The sequence below is a fragment of the Nicotiana attenuata genome, chromosome 7 (genome assembly GCF_001879085.1).
Source record: "Nicotiana attenuata strain UT chromosome 7, NIATTr2, whole genome shotgun sequence".
Classification (NCBI taxonomy): Eukaryota; Viridiplantae; Streptophyta; class Magnoliopsida; order Solanales; family Solanaceae; genus Nicotiana; species Nicotiana attenuata.
In genome coordinates this window covers 73,524,704-73,549,241 of record NC_031995.1, presented here as the reverse complement: position 1 = coordinate 73,549,241, position 24,538 = coordinate 73,524,704, and the positions used below count along the sequence as shown (strand labels likewise).

At 39.7% G+C, this 24,538-nt stretch overlaps 2 protein-coding genes across 2 annotated transcripts; both read right to left on the bottom strand.

Annotated features, from left to right (window-relative positions):
- LOC109229310 (transcription repressor OFP2-like) lies at positions 597-2,228 on the bottom strand. Its single transcript, XM_019394705.1, has one exon. It carries the CDS (start codon positions 2,075-2,077, stop codon positions 1,100-1,102), a length of 978 nt encoding a protein of 325 aa, XP_019250250.1. The 5' UTR covers positions 2,078-2,228; the 3' UTR covers positions 597-1,099.
- Positions 19,892-22,467, bottom strand: LOC109229309 (U-box domain-containing protein 16). The gene has a single exon (XM_019394704.1). It carries the CDS (start codon positions 22,231-22,233, stop codon positions 20,164-20,166), a length of 2,070 nt encoding a protein of 689 aa, XP_019250249.1. The 5' UTR covers positions 22,234-22,467; the 3' UTR covers positions 19,892-20,163.

Here is a 24,538-nt window from a genome sequence, read left to right as displayed (position 1 = left end):
ACAATTCTAAAATTCATAACCAATAAAGGAAAATTAGAAGAAGAAACAAAAAACTTGTTGCTGAATCTTCTGTCTTGCTCCTTGCGTGTTCTTCCTCTCCAAAGTCTTCTCTAACCCAAAAGTAGTATCTCTCCCTCCAAAGTTGTGCTAACACTATGTTTAAGAGTGTATTTATATGACCTAGGTAGGATGGAGGGTCGTCCAATACAATCCAAAATCGGATAGGAGAACTAGAGGGCGCGTCAACTTTCGCGCAGCGCGCGACCATAGACCATCTCCCAGCTCTTTTAATTTTTGTTCCGCGAAGCGATCCATGCCTTTACCATACTTCACTGTTTTGCATCGAAGCTGTCTCATCTGGCGCGTCTGCCCTCGCGCGAGGCACGTGCATAGATGCTCCAAATTTTGCTACCTCACTTCTGTTTTGCGATGATTCCTTTTCTTTTACTCTACTTTCATCCGAACTCGTTCTTACACATAAGAAACACAGAATGAGCATATTTCACTTCAAAAACCATGTAATTTCCCTCAACTCACATGACAAATGAGATCAAGACACACTCAAAACATACACTTATGGTCATTTATCATTGTGTCCGCCTCTGTTAAATGTACCTTCGTTGCTAGAAATGACTAGAAATGATGTTATCATAACATAAAGTAAAAGCATTGTGATTTAATGGAAGTCAGAGTCAAAATATTGGAATGTAAAAGTAATACTAGCTAATTTCATTTACTAGACATTAATACTACTATCCAACAAATTCCAAAAGTTTTCTACCCTCAATTTTGGCTCACTTCCATGACAACACAATCCCATAAATGTATAAGAACATGTCAATAGGAAATGAGACAAATTGTCCATTAAAACATTGGAATTTTCTACTTATACACATTATCATAATAACTATACTTAATAAATTTACAAAAAATATTTTAGCTTAATAATATAAGAAGGGAAGCCTTGAAGACGACAATGTTATTTCTACGTAAATTATATAAGTCTTGGGTTTTAGGGTGGAGGTAGACTGCATACATTACATTCCATGTGAGTAGTCCGTGCGTGAACACGAGATGACTCATCCTGACCATACTTCCCCTATTTTAGCTGAACATCAGTAATATCAAACCAAATTTGCTTGAAAACCTTGATGATAAGATCATGATACTGATCTGAATTCAACGAAAGATAACAAACAAGAAGTTGTTCTAAATCTTTAGATGTTCTTATGTTATTCTCTACTATCATCTCCACCATTGATTCTTTAAAATCTCTCTGTGGATCTTTAGATGATTTCACCACTGCAAAGCTTTCACCAACACTTGTTTTTTTACTTGAAGATACACTTTTTCTGCTTACAATTCTTGGAGATTTTGTTCTCAGCTTAACCCCACCATTTGATGAACTAACTGAAACTCTTCTCTTTGGACTTGTATTAGTACACTGTTCTTCTTTCACTATCTTCACTGTTAAAGATTTATGCTCTGTGTTTTCTTGCCTTTTCTTGGTACCATTTGTTGAATCTTGAAGTTTTTTCGGCTTGGTCAAAATTGGAGGAAGATCAACAGAGTCAAACTCATTGTGGATTTTGCAATGACAAGATGCAGACAGAATCATGGAATCTTGTTCAGAAGAAAAATTAGAAGAAGATGAAAAAGGGGAATTAGGGAAATCCTCAGGAGTAGTGGAATTGTCTTTTGTAAAAACAGATTCAAGAGAAGCACGGCAATTGCAGCCTGCTGAGACAGTTGAATTAACAAACCTAGGAGAAATTGATTTCCTAGTAGTGTTCCTCTTTTTCTTGGAGGATTTTTTTGGTGGCTCTGAGATATTAATGTTGTTGGGAGTTGGATTATTCTTAGGACTAAGGTTTCTTGAAAAGTAATAGGATTTTCTTTGGCATGACAAGTTGTTGTTATGGTTTTGTTGAAGATTTGATGATTTTGAGGAAAATATTGAAGATGATGATGATGTTTGGCTTTTGCTTTTATTTTTGCTATTGGTACTCATGTCCTTGAGCTTGTAAAACCAAGCATTTGGTACCATATCTGATAATCTAAACCTATAATTACCCATTTTTCTTTGCAATGTCTACTGCTTCTCTCTGTATTGAAGGTGACTACACTATATTGGAGTGAGCAAAGGAGGATAAATAGAGTGAGTGAGGTGTAGGCAGGGGGATGGTTGTGACTTGTGATAGAGAGGAACAAAATATTTAAGTTAGTAGTTGTGTATTATCTATGTACACGTTATACTAATTTATAGGGTAGACATGACAAACGAGTGGTTGTGTTAAATTTTGAGCGGGTCAAAACCGATTTAAATCAACAAATGAATCATGATTCTAACTCATCAAAAGTAGGTAAGTAAGATAGATCAAATAACATGTAATAACCCAACTCGTTTAATATGACTCAACATTTCCTCCCTTATATTTGCTTCTTTTTTTAGAAAAAAAAATGTGAAAGCAATATTTTTCTTAAATTACTAACTTAAGTACATCCAAATTACATAATTCTAGATGTCCAAATTTGAATTTATATGTTTGGATTTAGGTCGCATTTTGACCCCTTGGGTTATAATATTTGACATATCAAATAGTTTGATGAATTATTTCGTATTTAACCGATTATCAAATCAATAACTGAATCATAATCCAATTCATTTAAACTTAAATGGATAACATAAATAATAAAAATGAGTTGATTTTGCCAAATTTAAACCGTGGATGACTAAATATATTTTCTTAAAATTTATTTAACCATGTTGATAGACAGTCTAAAGTTTTGCCTCGTCTTACTACTAGTAGTAGTACTAGTCGGGTACCTTCCGATTCCTAGTCCCTTGTTTATATACAGTATGTCAGTATTAGTAGTAGGTTTGACACTATTCTTGTGGTTTCATATTCTTGGATCTCTATAGTTATTTGTTGTATTATTTGCTTACATTGTTGTTGCTATTGTTTTTCTATTGCTCCATTTTTTACGTTCTTGAGTCGAGGGTCTTTCGAAAACAGTCTCTCTACCTTCATAGGTAGGGATAAAATCTGCATATACACTACTCTTTCCAGATCTCATTTGTGGGATTCCACTGAATTGTTGTTGTGTTGTTATTTAACCATATATCCATCAAGTCAAAAATAGAGCATGCAACCAAACGTGCATCCGTCCATGTTAATAGGGTCCACAAACAAAGAAAATGTGTCAATAAAACATACTATAGAATACGGCCAAAATATTGAGAGGGTGTGGATGATTTTTCCTACTTGCTCTTTATTTAATATTATGCCGAATGGCCAAATCATCACCTTGTCAAAGTTAAAGAAAAAGTTTGGTTTTTCCTCATTATTATGTTTGTGTATAAATTGTAAAATATGGTTCCTATCCCTAAAGATTCTCCCCTTGTCTTCGGCTGACTTTCAAGACCATAACGAACAATTTGGCTTTAGTTTATTTGGGAAGTAATTTATAGACTAGCCACTTTTTAGATAGGTACTTTTGATTTAAAAATAAAATAAAATACTATGACGGTGTTATGAATTTCAAATTTAAACAAGTGAAAAAATAAGAAACTGTTATGAAGTGTCGCATTTTTAAATTGGAATTCATAACACCGTCATGAGTTTTAAAGATTGGCTGTTTTTTAATGACTCTGATATGTCTATTTTACAATTACAAGCCAAGAAAATGGCTATTTTGAACTTTACCCAACCCAAGATTTTCACTAGTTTTATACTATGTACCGTACAATTCTAGTTCTTCAATTACTTTATCCAAGTAGAAAAGTTCACATATTATGAACTCTGACCAAGGAAATTACTAAAGTTGAACATGTGCTGTTTTATTTTTAATATTTTTATTTTGGTGATTGAAGCAGTGTTCTTCGTACACCACCATCCATTGACTTAATTTATGTTTAAATGAGTCGCGTAATAAACTAATTAATACATAGTGCAATTATCACATGTTTACTCGTATTTAATTTGATTGAGAAATGGAAGTTTGGTTTCGTATAGCTTCCTTATTAAAATAACACAACCAAGATCTCACCGTGGACACAACCTCTTGCGAAAATACAAAATAATGTTGTGCACAATAGACCTAACTAGGTTCGGCCTTTCCCTAATCCCGCGTATAAATAGAAGTTCTGTTAGTTCCATCTTCAAAAGGTTCAAAAACTTCAAACTAAAAACTGTAACACAACACTCATAGATCTAGCTTAACCATCTGAATATAATGCAAGAGACTATTTGCGTACGAGTAAAATCGGAGATAATGCCTTCCCCGATTTTTCGATAAAAGAACGAACGAGAAGCACAAACGAAGTATAACTTCTTGACCTCGGGAACTCCTCATGCTGAGACTCAGGGAAAATCGAACAATGTATCTTGGATCAGACACGCAAAGCAATGTACCCCGGATCAAGTACGACTTCTGGACCTCGGGAAACGAGATTGATGGTTATGCATAATGGATAGGGGCCCGTAATTTTCTCCCTCAACCGAAATACGGCGTGAATCCTGTTGGTATCAATCATGGATCAACAATAGCTGGGAAAATCAGATTTTTACCTTTTTTAGACTTGTATTAAGGCTGGAATTCTCCTGCTATATATAAAAAGAATTCTTTAGTCTGACACACTGTAACACGTAATTCAAGGCAATACAAAGTTTTCTTTTAACCTCTAGCTAATGTTCAAAGCATCGCTTGTTTGTTCTGTTCTTTACTCACGATCGAGCTTGTACCGAGGGTCCGACCGAGGACGAACTCCATTGTCTAATCTATGAACGGGATTGGTCATCATATTGCAATTGGTTTGATCGTTTATTTTATCTTTAATTCATCTATCTGTTATTCTTGTTGATTTGTATTGAATTAAACCATGTATCCTTTAAACCACGTACAAATTCAATTGTTACCCATTTTTTAGGTAAACAGTTTGACGCTCACCGTAGGGCTAAGGATAAGAGTGGTGACTTGGTACGAATCTCCATAACACACCTATTTTACGCTTGTTCTTTGAAATCTTAATTCCATGTCAGCCTAAAAATGTCAAACTCTTGGTCCGCTCACTTGAACGTTGACACTGAGTCTGGCCATCACGAAGAAAATAAAAATGTGGTACTAAGTAATGATGTGCTTCCTGTTGACCGCGACAGTGTCCCAGCCGCTGATCCGGTCAATGCTTACTCACAGGCGGCCATCAACATCAATTTGCCAACTGATCCCGAAAATAGTATTCGGGGAGGGGGGGGGGGGGAGGGGGGACCTCGACCAACAACTCAAGGAGCGCCCGAAGGTGAAGGTGACGAGGTGAGCCTACGACTGATTTTCAAAATAAGGCTCAATAAGAGGCAGTAGTACAGCTATATAATCAAAGCCATGCCCCAATAGGGTCGGACCTGGACAATCCCGGACAGTATTCGAAGAGACGAACAAACTACCAGAGATCGGGTGAAGCCGAGCGTGGTGTAACTTTAGAGGTAATAAAGATGCTCGAAGCATTGACAAAACGGGTAGAGTCAGGCGAGAAAAATATTGAGGCCAATGAAAAAAGGTGGAAACATACAACCCCAAGGTCGATCAGATCCCGGGAGCGCCCCCGATATTGAAGGGACCAGACTCCAAAAAATTTATCCAGAAGCCCTTCCCTCCGAGCGCGGCACCGAAGCCGATCCCGAAGAGGTTTCGTATGCCCGATACTCCCAAACATAATGGGACCATAGATCCAAATGAGAACGTAACCTCCTATACATGCGCGATCAAAGGGAACGATTTGGAAGATGACGAAACTGAGTCAGTGTTGCTGAAAAAGTTTGGGGAAACTTTGTCCAAGGGAGCAATGATATGGTATCACAACTTGCCTCCAAATTCGATTGACTCGTTTGCTATGCTTGCAGATGCTTTCGTAAAGGCCCATGCCGGAGCCATCAAGGTCGAGACCAGATAGTCATATATTTTCAAGGTCAAACAAAGGGATAACGAAATGCTCAGGGAATTTGTGTCAAGATTCCAGATGGAGCGGATAGACCTGCCACCAGTTGCAGAAAATTGGGCCGTTCAGGCATTCACTCAGGGGATTAACCCCCAAAGTTTTGTGGCATCTCAACAGTTAAAACAAAATTTGGTAGAGTACCCGGCGGTAACCTGGGCCGACGTCCATAATAGATACTAGTCGAAGATAGGGGTCGAGGACGACAAACTCGAGGACCCTTTTGGATCTGTTTATCCTATCAAGATCGATGATAGGTCTAAGAAAGCTACTGATCAGGAGCCAAGACCGGCCCGAGATCGGCATCCACCGTACAACTCAGATCGTAGGGGAACCGGATCCGGGTATCAGTCAGTAAGTAACGAGAAGAGAAACGATAGAGGGCCTAGTGGCCGGGGCTTGATGAGCAAGAACGTTTACTACATGTCACTCGGGAGTAGTGAGGCACCAAGATTATCGACATGTCACCCCGACCATTGTGGTCCGACCCAGCCTAGAGAGATCCTAGCTTGATGTGTAAGCATCACGGAACTCACGGTCATAAGATCAAAGATTGTCGACAGCTAAGAGAAGAAGTTACTCGACTGTTCAATAATGGGCACCTCCAAGAATTCCTCAGTAAGCGAGCCAAAACCCACTTCAAAAATAGGGACGCCAACAAATAGGTCGAACAAGAGGAACTTCATCACGTGATCAACATGATCATCGAGGGAGTCGAAGTCCCCCAAGGGCCAATGATAAAATGCACTAAAGTATCTATTACAAGGGAAAAACTCCCCTGGGATTATGTTCTGTAGGGAGCTATTTCATTCAGCGATGAAGATGCTGAAGGCATCATACAGCCTCACAATGATGCTCTAGTAACATATGTACTTATCAATAGATTTCGGGTTAAACGTGTGCTGATTGATCCAGGTAGCTCGGCCATCATCATCAGATCAAGGGTCATAGAGCAATTGGGGTTACAGGATCAAATCATATCGACAGTACGGGTATTGAATGGATTTAATATGGCATGTCAGACCACAAAAGGAGAGATAACTTTGCCGGTAAACATTGCCGAGATGATCCCAGAAACGAAGTTCCATGTGATCGAAGGGGATATGATGTACAACGCTTTATTCGGAAGGCCATGGGTCCACAACATGAGGGCGGTACCTTCAACCTTAGACCAGGTGCTGAAATTTCCCACACTGGGGGGAAGTCAAAACAGTCTATGGAGAACAACGGGCCGCAAAGGAAATATTTATTGTCGATGAAGTTATCTTGGTGCCTGCGATTTCAACATCGAGGAGCGCGAAACTGACAAAATAAGAGAGACTAAATAGCAATCACTGGAGCCTCGGCCGAACCGGAGAGGCATGAAGAGCAGAGGAAAGATGATGAGGACGACTATGGTATCCCGAGATCATTCGTCACTCCCGATGACATCGACGCCACAAAATCAACGGTTGAGGAGTTGGAACAAGTTATACTAGTCGAGCACCTACTAGATCAAAAGGTATACCTAGGCATGGGGTTAAACCCCGAGCTCAGGAAAAAACTAATTAATTTCCTTAAATCTAACATCAACTATTTTGCTTGGTCCCATTTAGACATGACAGGGATCCCACCGGAGGTAACCACTCACAAGCTGAGTTTGGACCCAAAGTTCCATCTGGTTAAGTAGAAGAGAAGGACACAGTCCAAGATCAAACACACGTTCATCAAGGATGAGGTATCCAAATTTCTAAAAATAGGATCCATCTGGGAGGTTAAATACCCAAATTGGTTAGCTAACATAGTGGTAGTGCCAAAAAAGGAAATAAACTAAGGATGTGTATGGATTTTAAAGATCTAAATAAGGCATGCCCGAAGGATTCTTTACCTTTGCCTAACATCGATTGAATGATCGATGCGATGACTGGGCACGAGATACTAAGTTTTATCGACGCTTACTCTAGGTACAACCAAATTCGGATGGATCCGCACGATCAAGAAAAGACTTCTTTCATAACAAAATTCAGCACCTACTATTACAACGCAATGCCGTTTGGATTAAAGAATGTTGGTGCCACATACCAGCGCCTAGTAAATTGGATGTTCGAAGAACAAATAGGGAAATCAATGGAAGTTTATATTGACGATATGTTGGTCAAGTCCCTACGAGCAGAGGACCATTTGAAACACTTGCAGGAAACCTTCGACATACTAAAGAAATACAATATGAAGCTAAACCAGGAGAAGTGTGCATTTTGGGTCGGTTCGGGCAAATTCCTCGGATTCATGGTGTCTAATCGGGGGTAGGGATCAACCTTGACGAAATAAAGTCCATAAAGGACATCACCGTAGTCGATAATGTCAAGGCGGTTCAAAGACTGACCTGGCGTATAGCCGCATTGGGCCGGTTCATCTCGAGGTCGTCGGATAAGAGCCATCGGTTCTTCTCTCTATTGAAAAAGAAGAAGAATTTTTCTTGGACCCCGAAATGACAGCAAGCTTTGGAGGAACTCAAGTGATACCTGTCGAAGCCCTCTTTACTGCACAGTCCAAAGGCAGATGAACAATTATACTTCTACTTGGCGGTCTTTGAGGTGGCGGTAAGTGGTGTCTTAGTCCAGGAGGAAAAAGGTACGCATTTCCCTATTTATTATGTTAGCAGAACCCTGGGCGATGCCGAAATGAGGTATCCTCACCTGGAAAAGTTAAAACTCGCCTTACTAAGTGCTTCCAGGAAGCTGAAACCGTACTTTCAGTGCCACCCCATATGTGTCGTAACCTCTTACCCGCTGAGGAATATCATGCACAAGGCAGAGCTCTGGGGCCGGCTGGCCAAATGGGTAGTGATAAAATATCGAGTGCTGACCCCGCACTACCATAAAATCTCAGATTTTGGCAGACTTCGCAGTCGACTTTATGCCTTCCTTGATAGCCGAGGTCGAAAGGGAATTGATGCTCACCTCGGGGACTAACTCAGGGATATGGACCCGGTTCATGGATGGTGCGTCTAACGTGAAGGGGTCCGGGCTTGGTATCGTACTAAAACTGACTGAGGGTAGCATAATTAGATAGTCTATTCGAATCGTAAAATTGACTAATAATGAAGTCGAGTATGAGGCCACGATTACAGGTCTGGAACTGGCTAAGAGTCTTGGGGTAAAGTGATCGAAGCCAAATGTGACTCCCTCCTCGTCGGAAATCAAGTCAACGGAAAGTTCGAAGTAAAAGAGAAACGGATGTGGAGGTACTTGGAAAAATTGCAGGTAACCCTGTGCCAATTAAAGGAATGGACTCTGCAGCATGTACTTCGAGATCAAAACAGTAAGGCCGATGCACTAGCCAACTTGGGGTTGTCTGCCGACTCTGACGAATTCAGCTCGGGGATAGTCGTGCAGCTGATGAACTCGATGGTAGAAGAAGGTCATGCCGAAGTAAACTCGGCAAGTTTGACTTGGGATTGGAGAAACAAATACATAGACTACCTGAATATAGGAAAATTACCATCAGATCCCAAGGAATCGAGAACCTGCACACCAAAGCTGCCAGATTTAGTTTAGTCAAAGGAGCACTGTTCAGAAGATATTTCTTCGGCGCATTGGCCAGATGTTTAGGTGCAGGAGATAACAAATATTCCATGAGAGAAGTTCACGAGGGCACTTACGGGAACCATTCGGGAGCAGAATCTTTTGTTCGGAAGCTAATCAGAGTCGGCTACTACTGGAACAAATGGAGAAGGATGCGAAAGACGTTGTGCGGAAATGCGACGAGTGCCAAAGTCACACCCCGATGATTCATCAATCGAGATGATCTACCCCGTCCTGTCACCATGGCCGTTTATGAAGTGGGGAATAGATATCGTCGCTCCCCTACCATGGGCACCCGGTAAGGTCCAATACATATTATTCATGATCGACTATTTTTCATAATGGATCGAGGCTCAGGCGTTCGAGAAGGTCCGGGAGAAAGAAGTCATTGACTTCATTTGGGATCATATAATATGTCAATTTGGGATGTCGGCCGAGATCATTTGCGTCAACAGAAAACAGTTCGTCGGCAGCAGGGTAAGTAAGTTTTTCGAAGACCACAAGATCAAGAAGATATTTTCAATGCATTGCCACCCTAGTGGGAACGGGCAGGCGAAATCGACGAACACAACTATACTCCAAAACCTGAAAAAGAGGTTGACCAGTTCGAAAGAAAAGAGGAAGGAAATCTTGCCCGAAGTCCTATGGGCATACCGTACGACTTCGAAGTCGAGTATTGGGGAGACCCCGTTTTCTCTAGTCTGTGGAGCAGAAGCCTTAATACCAGTCGAGGTAGGGGAACTGAGCCTCAGGTTCTAGTATGCTACCGAAGTATCGAATGGAGAGGCCATGGTCACGAGCCTGGAATTATTGGACGAAAGGCAAAAATCTGCCCTTGTTCGATTGGCTGCCCAAAAGCAACGAGTAGGGATGGTATTATAATCGGAGAGCCAACCTCCAACATTTTCAATTCGGGGACTTAGTACTGAGAAAGGCAACATCACATACCAGGAACCTAAACAAAGGGAAGCTGGGCCCGAATTGGGAAGGTTCATATAGAGTCATCGGAATAACCGACAAAGGCTCGTATAAACTCGAATCGGGAAATGACGTACAACTTCCGAACGGCTGGAACGTGGCACACTTAAAGAGGTACTACAGCTAAGGTACGAACTTAATTCCTTTTTAATTTATTTAGATTACGGACTAACATATGCAAGTACTCGGGCCAGGGGCGATGTGACTATTAGGTATGAAAGCGCGTGTTGTACACTTTTTCCTTTGAAACGATTTTGTTCCGAAGAGGGTTTTTCGACTTGGATTTTAACGAGACAATAGTAAAACGTGCTACCTTGGTTTAGAAGACTGACCTTAGACCAGAATCGTTGATCGCTTGTACCGAGACAACAACATCCGAGCCCTCACAAGTTCAGCCTCAAATACTAGGGGCCATTACCCCTAGGTTAAGATCCTTAGAAAGGGAAATTCTATATGTCAAAAGCCAAGGCTTGGTGATTAGGATTCGTTGTAAGGGTTAGATGGTCATACGAACCATGCCCATGTAGCCCACTGTAGCCACGACACAAAGTTTTTATATATATATATATATATATATATATATATATATATATATATATATATATATATATATATATATATATATATATAAACCTAAAGCCCATGGGCACACCAACTCGAGGACTGTCGTTCGATAAAAAATCGAATGGCCCGGGTCATCGAATCCCGGAGGCACCCAGCCCACTAGGCAGTGCCCGCATACGAAAGGCTATGGACAGCTTAAAATGGATCAGAGACGTCCGAAATATGTACTCAAAAAGTAAGGCCCTTACATATAATTAAAACCTATTAAAAGGTTACCCTCGACAAAAACATCATCTATATGACTAAAACACTTAAGAATCTTAAAAGGTCTTCGACTTTATTGAAATCTCGAAGCCATGAAGTAATTCGGAGTTGCTATCGAAATCGGTCTCCATTCGGACCTCCGAAGAACAAATTCCCCATATTATGTTTAGTCCCATGCTAAGGCATTAAGAACGATACACAAACAAAAGACTACAAATGGATGCTGAAAAGTAAAAACATGGTATTTCCAAAGGGAAAATTTTATACATTTTAAAAAATATTTACAAAGGCACGATAAAACGACCTCAGAATAAGCAAGAAAGAAAATATACAAGGAAAAGCCAAAAAAGAACTAAGGCATCTCTGCCTAATCTTCACCGGGGCTCGACTCAGCACCCGAACCTTCGGGCTCATAGAGCTCCCTTGCCTCAGCTTCGAGCCTCTTTGCTTCTTCGGTCTCGTCCGACAGGTCAAAACCTCAGGCGTAAATCTACTCGAGGGTCTCCCTTTGGGATAGCCGCTTTACATACTCGATCTTCATTTTTAAGTGGGCCTCGGACACCTCCACACCGACTTTATACTGAGATAAAATTTCTTCGACCTCGGACAAATCAATCGAGATCGCCTCTATTTTGGACTTTAGCGCAATATATTCCTAGCCAAGGGCATCTCGTTCCGAGGCGGCCGAAGCCAGTTGTGACCGGAGCTCGTTGCTCAGCCGAGACCATTTGTCGGCTTTTTCTTTTGCTACCTGGAGTTGGTCCTTGACCGATGATATATCCTCTTTTGTGGCCTCTTTTTCCGAAGCCAGCAGATCCATTATGCCCTTCATTCCCTCGACCATTGTCTTGACCTCATCCATCTCGTCGCGAAGCTGGTTGATCAAGTCTATCTTCTCTTGGACCTGTGAAGTTGTATCATTAGTCACCACAAGTATCTTCTCATTTTTATCCTCAAAGATCTTGACCTTCTCGACCAGTTCAGCATGCTCCCGTTTCACGGATGAGGCCTCCCTCTGCGTCTTTTCCAGCTCGGCTCGGAGAATCGGGAGGTCCTTGAAAGCCTCGTCTTGTTGTTCACTGAGAGCTCTATGCATGTCCTTCTTCCAAACTTGCCCTTGAGCTCGAACTCGAGCTGGCTGATTTCCAAGCAGGACCAGAGGAAGCTTTCATGATGAAGCACTGAATCCTGAAAAACAATGAGGTCGTTAGAACATGCTAAAACTAAGTAAAATTCGCAAAGGATACAAAGAATATACGTCTTACCCGGTTCAGTGCCTGTTGCGCCTCGTTGAAGAGGCTTGATGTACCTACTTTGTTCATCTTCCTCTGGTCCTCCCCGGCCCCCAAGCAACGAAGGTAGCTGGCGATACCACCGGAGCGGACATCGCCTGGGCATCCGCCGGGATAGTAAGAACGATCATTCTCTTGCGGTCGGGATCCACACTCGGGGCAGGGAACTGACTCACTAGCTTGGGGCTCGAATTCAGCTTGCCCACTCTCGATGGCATGTCCTTTTTAGGGACCTCCAGGTGACCAAGCCCAGAGTAGTCGTCCAGCGCGCTCTTGCCCATTCCGTCGAAGAACATGTTGAGGGCATCCTCTGGGCCCGGTGCCATCCCGTTTTATTTCTCTTTATCGGCCCGAGCCTCTTCGAACATGGACTTTGTATGGGATGGAATCTCCGCGATGTCAATGACACCGGTTACCTCCTTCGGGGCCGGAACTTCTCGGGAGGCCATGGCCTCCGATCTTCCTTCTGGTTCCCTAGCTAGAAGGGAATCGACCCCTCGACCATATTCCTCGGTCGTTGCCTGCGCTCCCTTGTCGATGGTTGACTCATGAGCAATGACTTCAAGGTCATCATCCTTAGGGAAATCCTTGAGCAGGAAGAGGGAATCGGTGCCCGGTACCCTAGCTTTGGTGCTCTTTTTGTTGCTTCTCCGGATCCGGACAACAACCCTCTTCTTCTTTACCTCAGCTTTCGGGGAGCCAGGATTTTCTTTTTCTCTTTCTCTCCTCCTTTGCGGCAGCTCCGGTCTGTCCCGAAGCAAAGGGTTCTGCAGGGAAGGATAGGGCCTCATCCCCATCCAATAGCCGAAGCTCGGTGGTCTTGGGCAAGCCTGTGAAAGGGAAAAGGACTTAGCAAATGTAAAAGTTAAGTATGTAAATGTAATTATTCGGGCATAAGACTCACTGTGGGAACGAGCCTCCCACTTTCCCCTCGAGATCTTGCGCCGTTCGCGCTCAAAGTAAGATATTTGTTTGCAAATCCCCTCAATCGACTCCTTGAAGCAGGGATTGCATTAGGGACTTGGGCAACCGCTGCACTAAGGCAAACACATGCAATTAGAAAAGAATGAAAGGAGATAGCAAACACTCGAGAAGGAGAAGACTTACGGAATGAGTTCCCGTTTTCAGGGAACGGTGGAAATTCGGGGGGGGGGGATGAGATCTTCGGTTTTCACCTGAACGAACCTCTCCTGCCAACCTCGATCTCAATCTTCATCGATACTCGAGAATGGAGCTTTAGTTGCTGGACGAATCAGCTTAATCAGCCCCCCCTCGCAAGATTCAAGGACTGTAGAGACGAAGCAGGTGGTTGAGGGTGAACCGAGGTGCCTCGGTGTTATTCACGAAGTTGCAGAGAAGGATTACGATCCTTTAAAAGGGCGGATGAATTTGCCCAAGTTAGACCTCGTACCTTTTGCAAAAGCTGGGGACTATAGGGTCTACCGGGGAGAGTGTGAAGGGGTAAGTGTAAACACTTAAATACCCCTCCACGTGGGTAGTAATGTCCTCATTGGGCCCGGGAATGAACACCTCCTTTCCCTCCCAGTTGTAGTCCACCCGGACTGTGGGGAGTATATCTTCGGTAATGGAGGATATACACCTCCACACCCCGCCTCGGGCTTGCTTACTAGAGGCCTTCTCAACTTTGAAGTCATTCTCGATGGAACAACCTCAGGAACGGACGACATGACATCCGCGATCAGGTTGAAAGTCGAAGGGGTGGTTTGTTGAGGCACGGATTTGAATGTTTTTAGAATCGAATTTTGGAAAATATGAAGATATGAAGAAAAATATGAAGGTTTGAAGTTGGGGATGAAGATATGAAGATTTGATTTGCAGGTTCGAAGATCGGAAGATGAAGATATGAAGATCTGGAAAGTGACGTATGAAGATTTGAAGAGTTTAGAGTTAAGTGGGGGATTTGAGGATAAATCAAACAGCTCTGAAATCGAAAAGTAAAAAAGTGAAAAAAGTGTCGGAGTTTTTATAAAGGGAAAGAGTAATTAGTACGTGATGTTTCGCGCTCGAGGATAATCAATCGGTGGCCGACACATGTACAAAGTCTGAACGACGCGACTGATGGGATGTTTTGCTGACTCGTCAACCCGATTGTAACGTACGAGGGAAGAAATCGAGGTTAATTCACCTCTTCCCCTCGCTTTGATAAACCTACTATCTGGAAAACGAGGGGACTATCTGTGTACGGGTAAAATCGGAAGCAATGCCTTCCCTTGATTTCCCGATGAAAGAACAAAGGGGAAGCACGGACCGAGTATGATTTCTTGACCTCGGGAACTCTTCATGTCGAGACTCAGGAAAAAACGAACGATGTATCTGGGATCGGACATGACAAAGCAATGTACCCCGGATCAAGTACGGCTCCTGGATCTCGGGAGACGAGATAGATGGTTATGCATGATGGATAGGGGGCCTTAATATTCGCCTTCAATTAGATTTTACGACGTGAATCCCGTCGGTATCAGTCATGGACCAACAATTGTCGGAAAAATAAGATTTTTACCCTTTTTAGACTTGTATTAGAGTTGAAATTCTCCTACTATATAAATAGAAACTTTTTATGAGTCTTACACACTGTAACACACAATTAAGGCAATACAAAGTTTTCTTTTGTACTCTAGCTACTGTTTAAAGCATAGCTTGTTTGTTCTGTTCTTTACTCACGATCGAGCTTGTACCGAGGGTCCGACCGAGGACAAACTCCATTGTCTAATCTAAGAACAGGACTGGTCATCATATTGCAATTGGTTTGATCGTTTATTTTGTCTTTATTTCATTTATCTGTTATTCTTATTAATTTGTATAGAATTAAACCACGTATCCTTTAAACCACGTATAAATTCAATTGTTACCCGTTTTTTGGGTAAACACCGTCCACTTCCATTAAGAAAAATGTAACACGCCTACAAGAACAATATAGAAGTTCTAGTATTTGATAAATGCCTAAAATTCTTTACTCCCTATCTTTTTCAATACATTGACAGCAGCAGAAAATTACAAAATAAAGGATATTGAGAATATAGAAATGAAAGGCTGGACACCAACGAAACTACATATCAACTTGATATCTTAAACCTGGGATTAAAGATGTTTTCTGTAAATTAACCCTTTTTAATTATTGTTCGTACAACTTTTCTTTCCCTCTTTTTTGTAATTCATGCATGAGGCATTCTACAAGTGAATATTCAGTAATCCAAAAACCGTTTATGCTCGATTTGCAAAAGCTGTAGTCATATTTGTGATAAGTTTGTTTTCATGATGTACCGAAAATAAGACTTAGACTAACACATTGTTAAATCTCCACTTGTCAAGGCACTGAATTTGGATATGGTCCCCTACAAAAAGATAAAATTAAAAATAAATGTACATTTTAAAACTCATTCTCTCAGCTAAAATTAAAATTATGGATCTGGCAGCGATTGATGCCTAACTCTATGAATAAAGGTGAAATCCCTCATGTATGGGTTCTCCTTAGCTTATTTGGTGCATCTATATCTTATGCTTTAGAATGGATCAAATACCACTATACAAATTACTCCCACAAAGCTAAGTTAAAACGTTACGTTCCTTTCATTTTCTTATATGATGCAATCATCAATAGTCCAACATTTTCTGCCTTCTGCAACATGTTGCATTATATATATATATATATATATATATATATATATATATATATATATATATATATATGATGAAAAAGCAACACATAGCTTTTGTCCGTGCTTCCGAAAAGTTTCTTCGTGAACAAAGCACATTCAGAATTTGAATATTATGATTTCGGGATTTTAACAATTGATTTGATTTACTAATTAGAAGCAAAATTCTGATTATTGGAAGTTAATCTAAACTTGAGCAAGTACTATATAGTCAATGTGCTTAGCAGCTAGAATGTGTAATTAGTTGACAAGTCATATCAAGAAAACCACAAATTAAAAGGGGCATCAGATCACTCCCACTAGGAGAGCCTAATAAATAGAATGTGTTGTATGCACATAGTTACAAGACAAATATTAAACTTGTTTTTCCTATCGACCGGTCCCCTACATAATACACATTAATCTTCCAATCTCCTCAATGAGCCTGTGCACGTTCAACCAACAGCGCGGCCGGGCGCGCGGATAGGTAATATTGAATACCGCATTTACTATCTTCAACTCAAACTATATACTATATACTTGAAAATTATGTTTAAACTCATTGTTACAAAAAGACTAGGGGGCGCAACAGTACTAATGTGCACATCCGATCCACTGACTTAAAATTCTGAATTTTACTCTTTTTTTAATACTACCATCAAGCAAGAGTTTGTTTTAATTTTTCTGAAGAACTTTTTCAATTCAGGAGTTGAGGGGACCAAAGAAAATGTTTGGTTGTCATATTTAATGTATTAGGAGTAGCATATAAGTTAAAATAGTTCGTGGGCACGTACCATTTTCATTGAATGTTTGTCATAACCATACAATTCGGTTGTAAGCCAGAAATGACAGGGTTTTAGAATTTCATCTTACCTTACTCCAATACATGCCTTCCTTTCTTTTGTTCTATGTTTGGTCCATTTCATACACATAAACACAATTGGCAGGTCAGTATCATGATTGATCATTAACTCGCCTCTTTCTGTGCTACGTCTCGTTTTAGCACCTGGTTAAAATTATATGGCCACGATTTGTTTGATCAATTATGGACTTCGGGTGTGTGTAGTGATGGTAAAATGGATTAAAAAATAGTTATCCACTCATATTATCTACTAAAAAATAGGTTGGATAATGAACTTCTTAAAAATGGGTTAAATATGGATAAAAAACCATATATTCCACTTAAACAATGGATAATCAATGGGTTTAACTTTTAACATTTGTAAGGACTCAAATTTGATGTTCTTCAAGTTTGAGAGGTTGGGAAATTCTCCCAAAAGTGATATAATCAAGAAGCCATGGATAATATGGATATCCATGTAATCCAACGGTTAACCCATTTTCTATCCGTATTAAATATAAGCCGGGTCAGATAATTTATCCATTTTTGTATTACTCGTTCTTTACCCGCCCATATCCAACACGACCCGTCCGTTTTGCTACCCTTAGGTGTGTGACATGACGGAATTCATTCTTTAGGGAAAAAATTTTCACGAGAACATTCATTTATGGAGTTTGGTTACTAGTAAATATTTTTCATGGGAAAATGACTTCTTACAACTATGGACGGAAGTCATTTTTCATGCGCAGCTATCTAAGTTTTTAACTTTTAATTTCTTATAACTTGCTCTAAAAATTTAGACTATCTTATTAATCTTTACTACGCGAAGATTTTACCAAAACACTTGGCACCGATTTGCAAATACTACTATTATTAATCTTGAATATGTATTTTTCAAACATATTTTTTACTTATCAACCAAACATCTTAAAACATTTTTCTACCAAGAATATTTTGAGGAAGACATTTTTCATGAAAAATGACTTCCGAGTTCCGTGGCGCACGAAACATACTTTATAGGAAGATTTATTCTTACAGAAATTATCAATTTGGAGGATTCGATTATATATAACCTTAATTTTTTTCATGAATATGAAATGTTTCATCAGTCAAGGACTAAAGTAATTGGTAGCTCTGTTCCACAAAAAAGTTTGGGGCTCGCGGAGTCATTGGCCCAATCTGATATCGCACTTTTTCAACAACCTATTTGATCCAATAGTATGTGCTGAATTTCACCTCGGAGCCCAAAAGGATTTATATCAAGACATGTGATTTATTGTGGAAATGACACCAGGCAGGGGCGAAGGGTGGTCAATCTTCGCCGAAATATTACTAAAAATTACACTATGTATATAAGTAAAATATTAATTTTATATGTATAAAATATATATTGAACACTCTTTGTCGGAAAATTTTATTTAATTCTTTTAAGTCAGAATACCCTCGAAAATATTTCTGGCTTTGCCACTGACACCAGGTAGCAGGTTTAAAAGTGTCTCATGGTGCACTTCACCCCAATTTATTACTTCTATGTTTTCAGTTTCACTGTGAATTCATATCCGGAAAGTTAAAAAAAAAAAAAAAAAAAAGCATTTGCTTATTGCGATCGGTATTGATCATACAACATAGTTTATCTTCACTGATGATTATCTACAAAAGTTGAAGTCCTATGTACTAACCAGTGTGAAAGATACAGTACGTTGAATATAATGATGTGTAAAAACTCTACACTGTCGTAAATCCTATCTGAAGTTTTAAGTGTATACACTAATGGTGCAAAACATATTTGCACTATATTAAGTTCAAGGAGACTTCGCTGATTACTGAAAACTTAATTTTTTATTGTCAAACGGCTTGCTTTTAGTAATCCATTCTTCAAGTGAATGTGGTGTCAGCTATATATGTTGAAGTTGGCCCATCAAGAACCAGCCCAGAAACACAAAATTACCAGTACCAAGACTAATAAGGTCCCCCATATTGTTTGACTCTCCTTTGAACTCTTGTTATCATCTGCATTTCTGGAATTTCTTATGCGCAATATGTACTTTCTACATCCCAAGGGAAAGGTTGATAGAGTATTACATGATGGGACAGCATTCTATATCTTTATTGTCTATGAACTGGATCTGTTTAATGAGTATTGTAGAAGATGGTAAATGAAGAATTCAAGAGATCCAAAGTCTTCTCATCTGGATTAAGGGTGTCCAATGAAGTACAGCTTCCTGCTCTTTTGTATGCTTCCCTTTGTTGTCAAATACAGTCAGGATTGCGATATTACTTTGGGAGGTATGGAAGAGCCTCAATGAAGCAATACTATTTTTGGAAACACAATCTTGAGCCTCACTGCTGCAGAGATGGTGACATCCAAACAAAGAGAAGCTAGCTACCCAACATTTTCTTTATAACGGCGGTGTTCAAACCTGCTAGCTCGTCCTTCCCCGGACCTTGCCTTAACGCGGAGTACTTCTTGGATCAGGCTGTCCTTTATAATATTATGCTAGCTATGTTGCATTCGTAGTTTATTCTGTGATTCATGTCATTTTAATCACATCAAAAGGTAAGTCCTCTGCTGCTAAGATAATTGGTGTGTTCCTTAAATTGCTGTAAGAAAATACTCATCTATAAAGCTCAACATAAACCAACTACATCAGCTATAGAGTAATCGGCTTTCAATATGAATTGGCACACTAAAGGGCATCCAATGATAAACTGTAGTAGACTAGAATTTACAGTAAAGTTCAAGATCCTTAAAGATCTCAGTGCTGTAGCAGCCCTTCTATAGAATATAAAATGATCACACCAAAATGTGTAGAACAAAATTATTCACGGCTCGTATGGAAAATTCGTGGTAAAGGTAGAAACTTTCTCTTTTTCTTCAACTTCACAAAGGTATAAACAATTATACAATCCACAAAGGACGTTGACTCAAATGTTACAGTTTCATGTTCAGATTTTCTGAAACAAAATAAAAAAAAAAAAGGAACAAATTTCTCCATATTTGAAGAAAAAAAAAACATTAACCTGGCAATACTATTCTGGTTGAAGTAGTATTCATATTCACATCTGAATAAGCCCCGGATGCCACTTCTGCATCCAATCCAGCAGCCCATCTCCTTAGAACTCTCAACAAAGTTGCTGCTTTTCTTCTAGCCCTTCCTGTCCCCATTCCCATTATTTCCCAAATCACCCTCTCAATCCCTTGAACCGTCGCCAGCTCTGCCACCATATCCGATCCCCCTTTCCGGCACATGTTCACTAGTGTCGCGGCTGCGCTTTCTCTTGCTCTATCCGTGCCATCCCTTAATACCACGGCCAGTTTTTTAATCAAAGGATACGCGGCCGCTACAGCAACCAATCCACCTTTCTTCACCACCACTTCAAGAATCGTCACTGCCTCTTCCATTAGTCCATCCATAATCTCTGCTACCATTTCCACCACCCCGCCTTCAATCAACTTTCCAACTGCCTCCCTATCTCCCGCCAAGTTCAAAATTGCCACTAAGGCGTCCCTCTTTGAATTAGTGGGCCCCTCTCGTGCCAAATCCATCAATCCCTTCACGACACGTGTCTTCCGAGCCAATCTCTTCTTATAAGCTGGTACACCTGTCAAGCTAAAAATGGTTGCTGCCGCGTTTCCCTTTGCCTCCCACGTGCCACCTGATCGTAACACTTCAATAACTCCGTTTAAAACTCCGTCCGTTTCCATTATCCTCGTCTTGTTCGCTTCAAGAATTGACAGATTGAGAATTGTTGTAACAGCGTTAACTTGTAGGCTCGGATGCTCCAAACCTAAGAGCTTAACCAATAACGGCAAAGCTGACGCTTCCGCAATGCAGGCTCGGCTATCCGAGTCCGTCTTGGCTAAGACGCGAAGCTCATGAACAAGCCGATTAGCCGTTTCAACAGATTGCGACGCCTTCAGCTTGTTGATCAAAAATGACACTGTCATTTTCGTTGCTTCCAATGTCGTTTTGTTGGTAACAATACCGTTAGATTTAACGTTCAACTCCGTTGACTCAAACGGAATTTTCTGTTCTCTGCACCACATAGCTATCAAATTCTTCAACGCTGAATTTGGTGTTAATTCTGTGTGGGTCAGGGTTTGACCCGTTTTAGGACACGTGGTATGACCCGATTCGAACCAAAGGGTTATTGAACTGCGGTCGTATGTTTGTCCCGTGGAGACCACCACAGGGTCTCTCATCAAGTCAAGCGAAATCGGACACCGGAAATCCGCTGGAACACTAACATCCGCCGCCGCCCGCCGTCGCCGGGAATTAGTTCTCGGCGTCGAACCACCGTACAACACGCATTTAGCGTAGCGTACAAATCCGATCAACGCGATGATATCAGATTTCGATTTCTCGTCCGTTTGGCTTTGAATTTCCTCTTCCAATAACTCAATTTCATCCCTGCAACTCATAGAATCACGCAAAGTCAATTTATCGAAAATCTCCGCCAATTTAGATTGATCAGGAACGATTTCTCTTTCTATCCTGTCGAGCATTTCAACAACTTGAGATCGCAAATCTTGATCCTTTGGATCAACATAAGCTGAATTCTCAGAGCACTGCTTCGTAACGAGAATCAGCAATTCCTGAACGTCGTCATTCAGCTTCAGCTTTTTAGCAGGAAGAATATCCAGTAAAATGGCCAGCTCAAGCGTAAGTTCATGAAAAGCATTAGAAAACACCTCAATTTGCATAAGTAGCCACATCTTACTACAATTACGGCAATCTTCAAGCAGAGTTTTGATTCGCTGTAAAACTATGTACAATTCGTCGAAGCATAATACCGCGGACGGTGGAAAGCCGGTTACATGTCGTGATGTAGTGGGATCGTTTGAACTGCTACAATCTCTACCGTTAATTTCCTGGAACAAAATTGATAAAAGCTTTGATTTCCTGATTATAGAGGAAGTGTTTTTTTTCAAGAGAAATAGTAAAGGTTGTAGAGTTGAGATTTCTGATGATAAGAGGAGAAGTGATTGGAGGAGATTGTGATCGGAGAGATTGGGGGCGACGAAGGAGTTCGCCGACGGCCGCCGTTTTCTTGGCGGGAAAGATTCTTCAGGTGAAACTGCCATATTCTAATGATTTTTGTACTTGAACTCTGAACGAATAAAATGTTGAATTGAATCGTGTATTAGATGAAATCAAAAGTTGAACAAATCAAAGAATGAATGAAGAATTTTGTAAATGGGAAGAGAAGACTTTTTCTTGGAATAGTGATAAGGCATTGGATGAGTTGTAATGGGGACCGACTGTTTCGTCCAACTTGCTCTGCCTTTTTTAGGCATTTCAATTCAATTCTTACGTCTAACATATTTTATGTACTTATATTAATACGTATTAGTTGTATGGGTTGATACCTATAATTAGAGAATTAAGTTTGTTTAAAGTCAAGCATACTTTTTTTTTTATTTGGGTAAACTACAATCTCTGTCGCATCCTCTATGGTGAGCACTTTGTGCGAACTGGGTAAATCTCCCCTCCCCTTGTGTAATAGCCTACAAACAACACAAGGGATGTAAATCGCACCAGGCAAGCACTTGCAACAGGCTCTACCCAGAAGGCATTGAGAGGGGATTGGATCCCAGGCCATCTGTATGGATTACCACCCTCCAAACCAATTGCGCAACCCCGAAGGGTAAGTTAAACATAGTTAAGAAGTTCAATTATGCAATTTGCTTGTAACACTTTAATTATTACTATCTTATTATCTAGGTGATCAACTCATATTTAGGGGTCGTTTGGTATGAGGTATAAGTTGATATAGTGTTGGTATAAGAATTTAATACCACCTTAATACTTTGTTTGGTTAGCAAACCTGGTATAAGTTATCCCGAGATTAAAATTAGTACTGGGATAACTTATACCTTGTAGGGGGTGAGTAATTAGTGCCGGGATAACTTATACCTTCTTCTTAGAAATTATGCAATTGTCATTTTTAATAGAACAAACTAAACAGTAAATAAAAAACAATACCAAAAAAGTTTCATTCCAAGAGCTCAAGCGGGAGTTTTGGTTAGGGCTTGATGGGGTTTTATTTCACATATCCTTCATTTTTTTCATAATAGGAGGAAAAAACATCTAAACAAATCAAGCTTAAATAAGCATATACAAAATATATATCAGATAAGAGATTTATTTCTAAAATAATAGTAATACAAATTTTCTTCAATACTGCTTTTCATTTTTAAAAAAACAAAAGAGCTAAATTGACAAGAACCACAAATCAGCTTTACATATATAGGTTAGTCCATTTATGGAAGTCGGCACACTTGCACGTCTTCATACCCATCTTGTAACATGGGTGGTGCTTGAAGACTTGAAGTTAGAAAATTGCACCAACGGATGTCTATGTAATAACTTTTGAATCTATTTAAACAAGTTGAACCTGTTTGACCAAATTTCAATCTTTGTATTCTTTTCTCTTTCATCCCAACTAAATTTACAGGAAATTAATTTTGATCTACTATTATTTTTATAATCGCACGAAGCGCAAATAAATTGACTAGTTTAGTGTATAAGTTTAATCCATAAGTATATAGTCTAAGAATGAAAAGAATTAGTTTTAAATTATAGGGATTTAGTTGTGACACGTTAAATACTATCCTTTTACTAGGTTATCAAATTACGTTTAGTGTACACAAATTAAATACATATGCAAGCATCTAAACTGACAAATGGTTAATAATTTTGGAACGATGAAAATTGGTGTGTTAAAATTTAATGAATAAACAAAAAGATTGTTAGTACGAGAAATTTAATACTATATTAGTTAATAGATACAAGGATAAAAATTCAACTACTCTAATTTCATAATTTTGGTTGGTTAGGAGATAGGCATCAACTTGTATGCATATATATGTTTGTTCAAAAGTCCAATTAATATTTAAACTAAAATCAAATGTTCCTCAGGATTCTCCAAACTTGATATGTGCAACTTGGCTTTTCTTTGATTGGGGAAGAAGTTTAGTTTTACCACTTAAATGTTACTTAACAACTTTTACAGGTGAAATTTCAGTTCTTACATTTTTCATGTTCTTTTTTTCCTTTTTTCTTTTTTGAGGCGTTATTCGCTTTCTTATCTTCAATTTACCATTGACAATTGGTATTTTTTTTTTTGGCCATTTTCAATTTAACTTCGAATTTTTTTAGAAGGCTTTAAGCTTAGTGAAATTAATACTTCATAAATGCACTTTTTTACTTGGAAATTTTTGGGTGAAAACTCAAGTTGGAAGCATTAGACAATATTGTTTTCCTGGCTTTCCCAAGCAATTGACTTATTAAGGAGTGGAAACTTAGTTACACTAAAATTATTGTTTCGTGGTATTATTTCAATACAAAAAATTACTTAAATTTTAGACAAAGTTGGATGGATCTTAC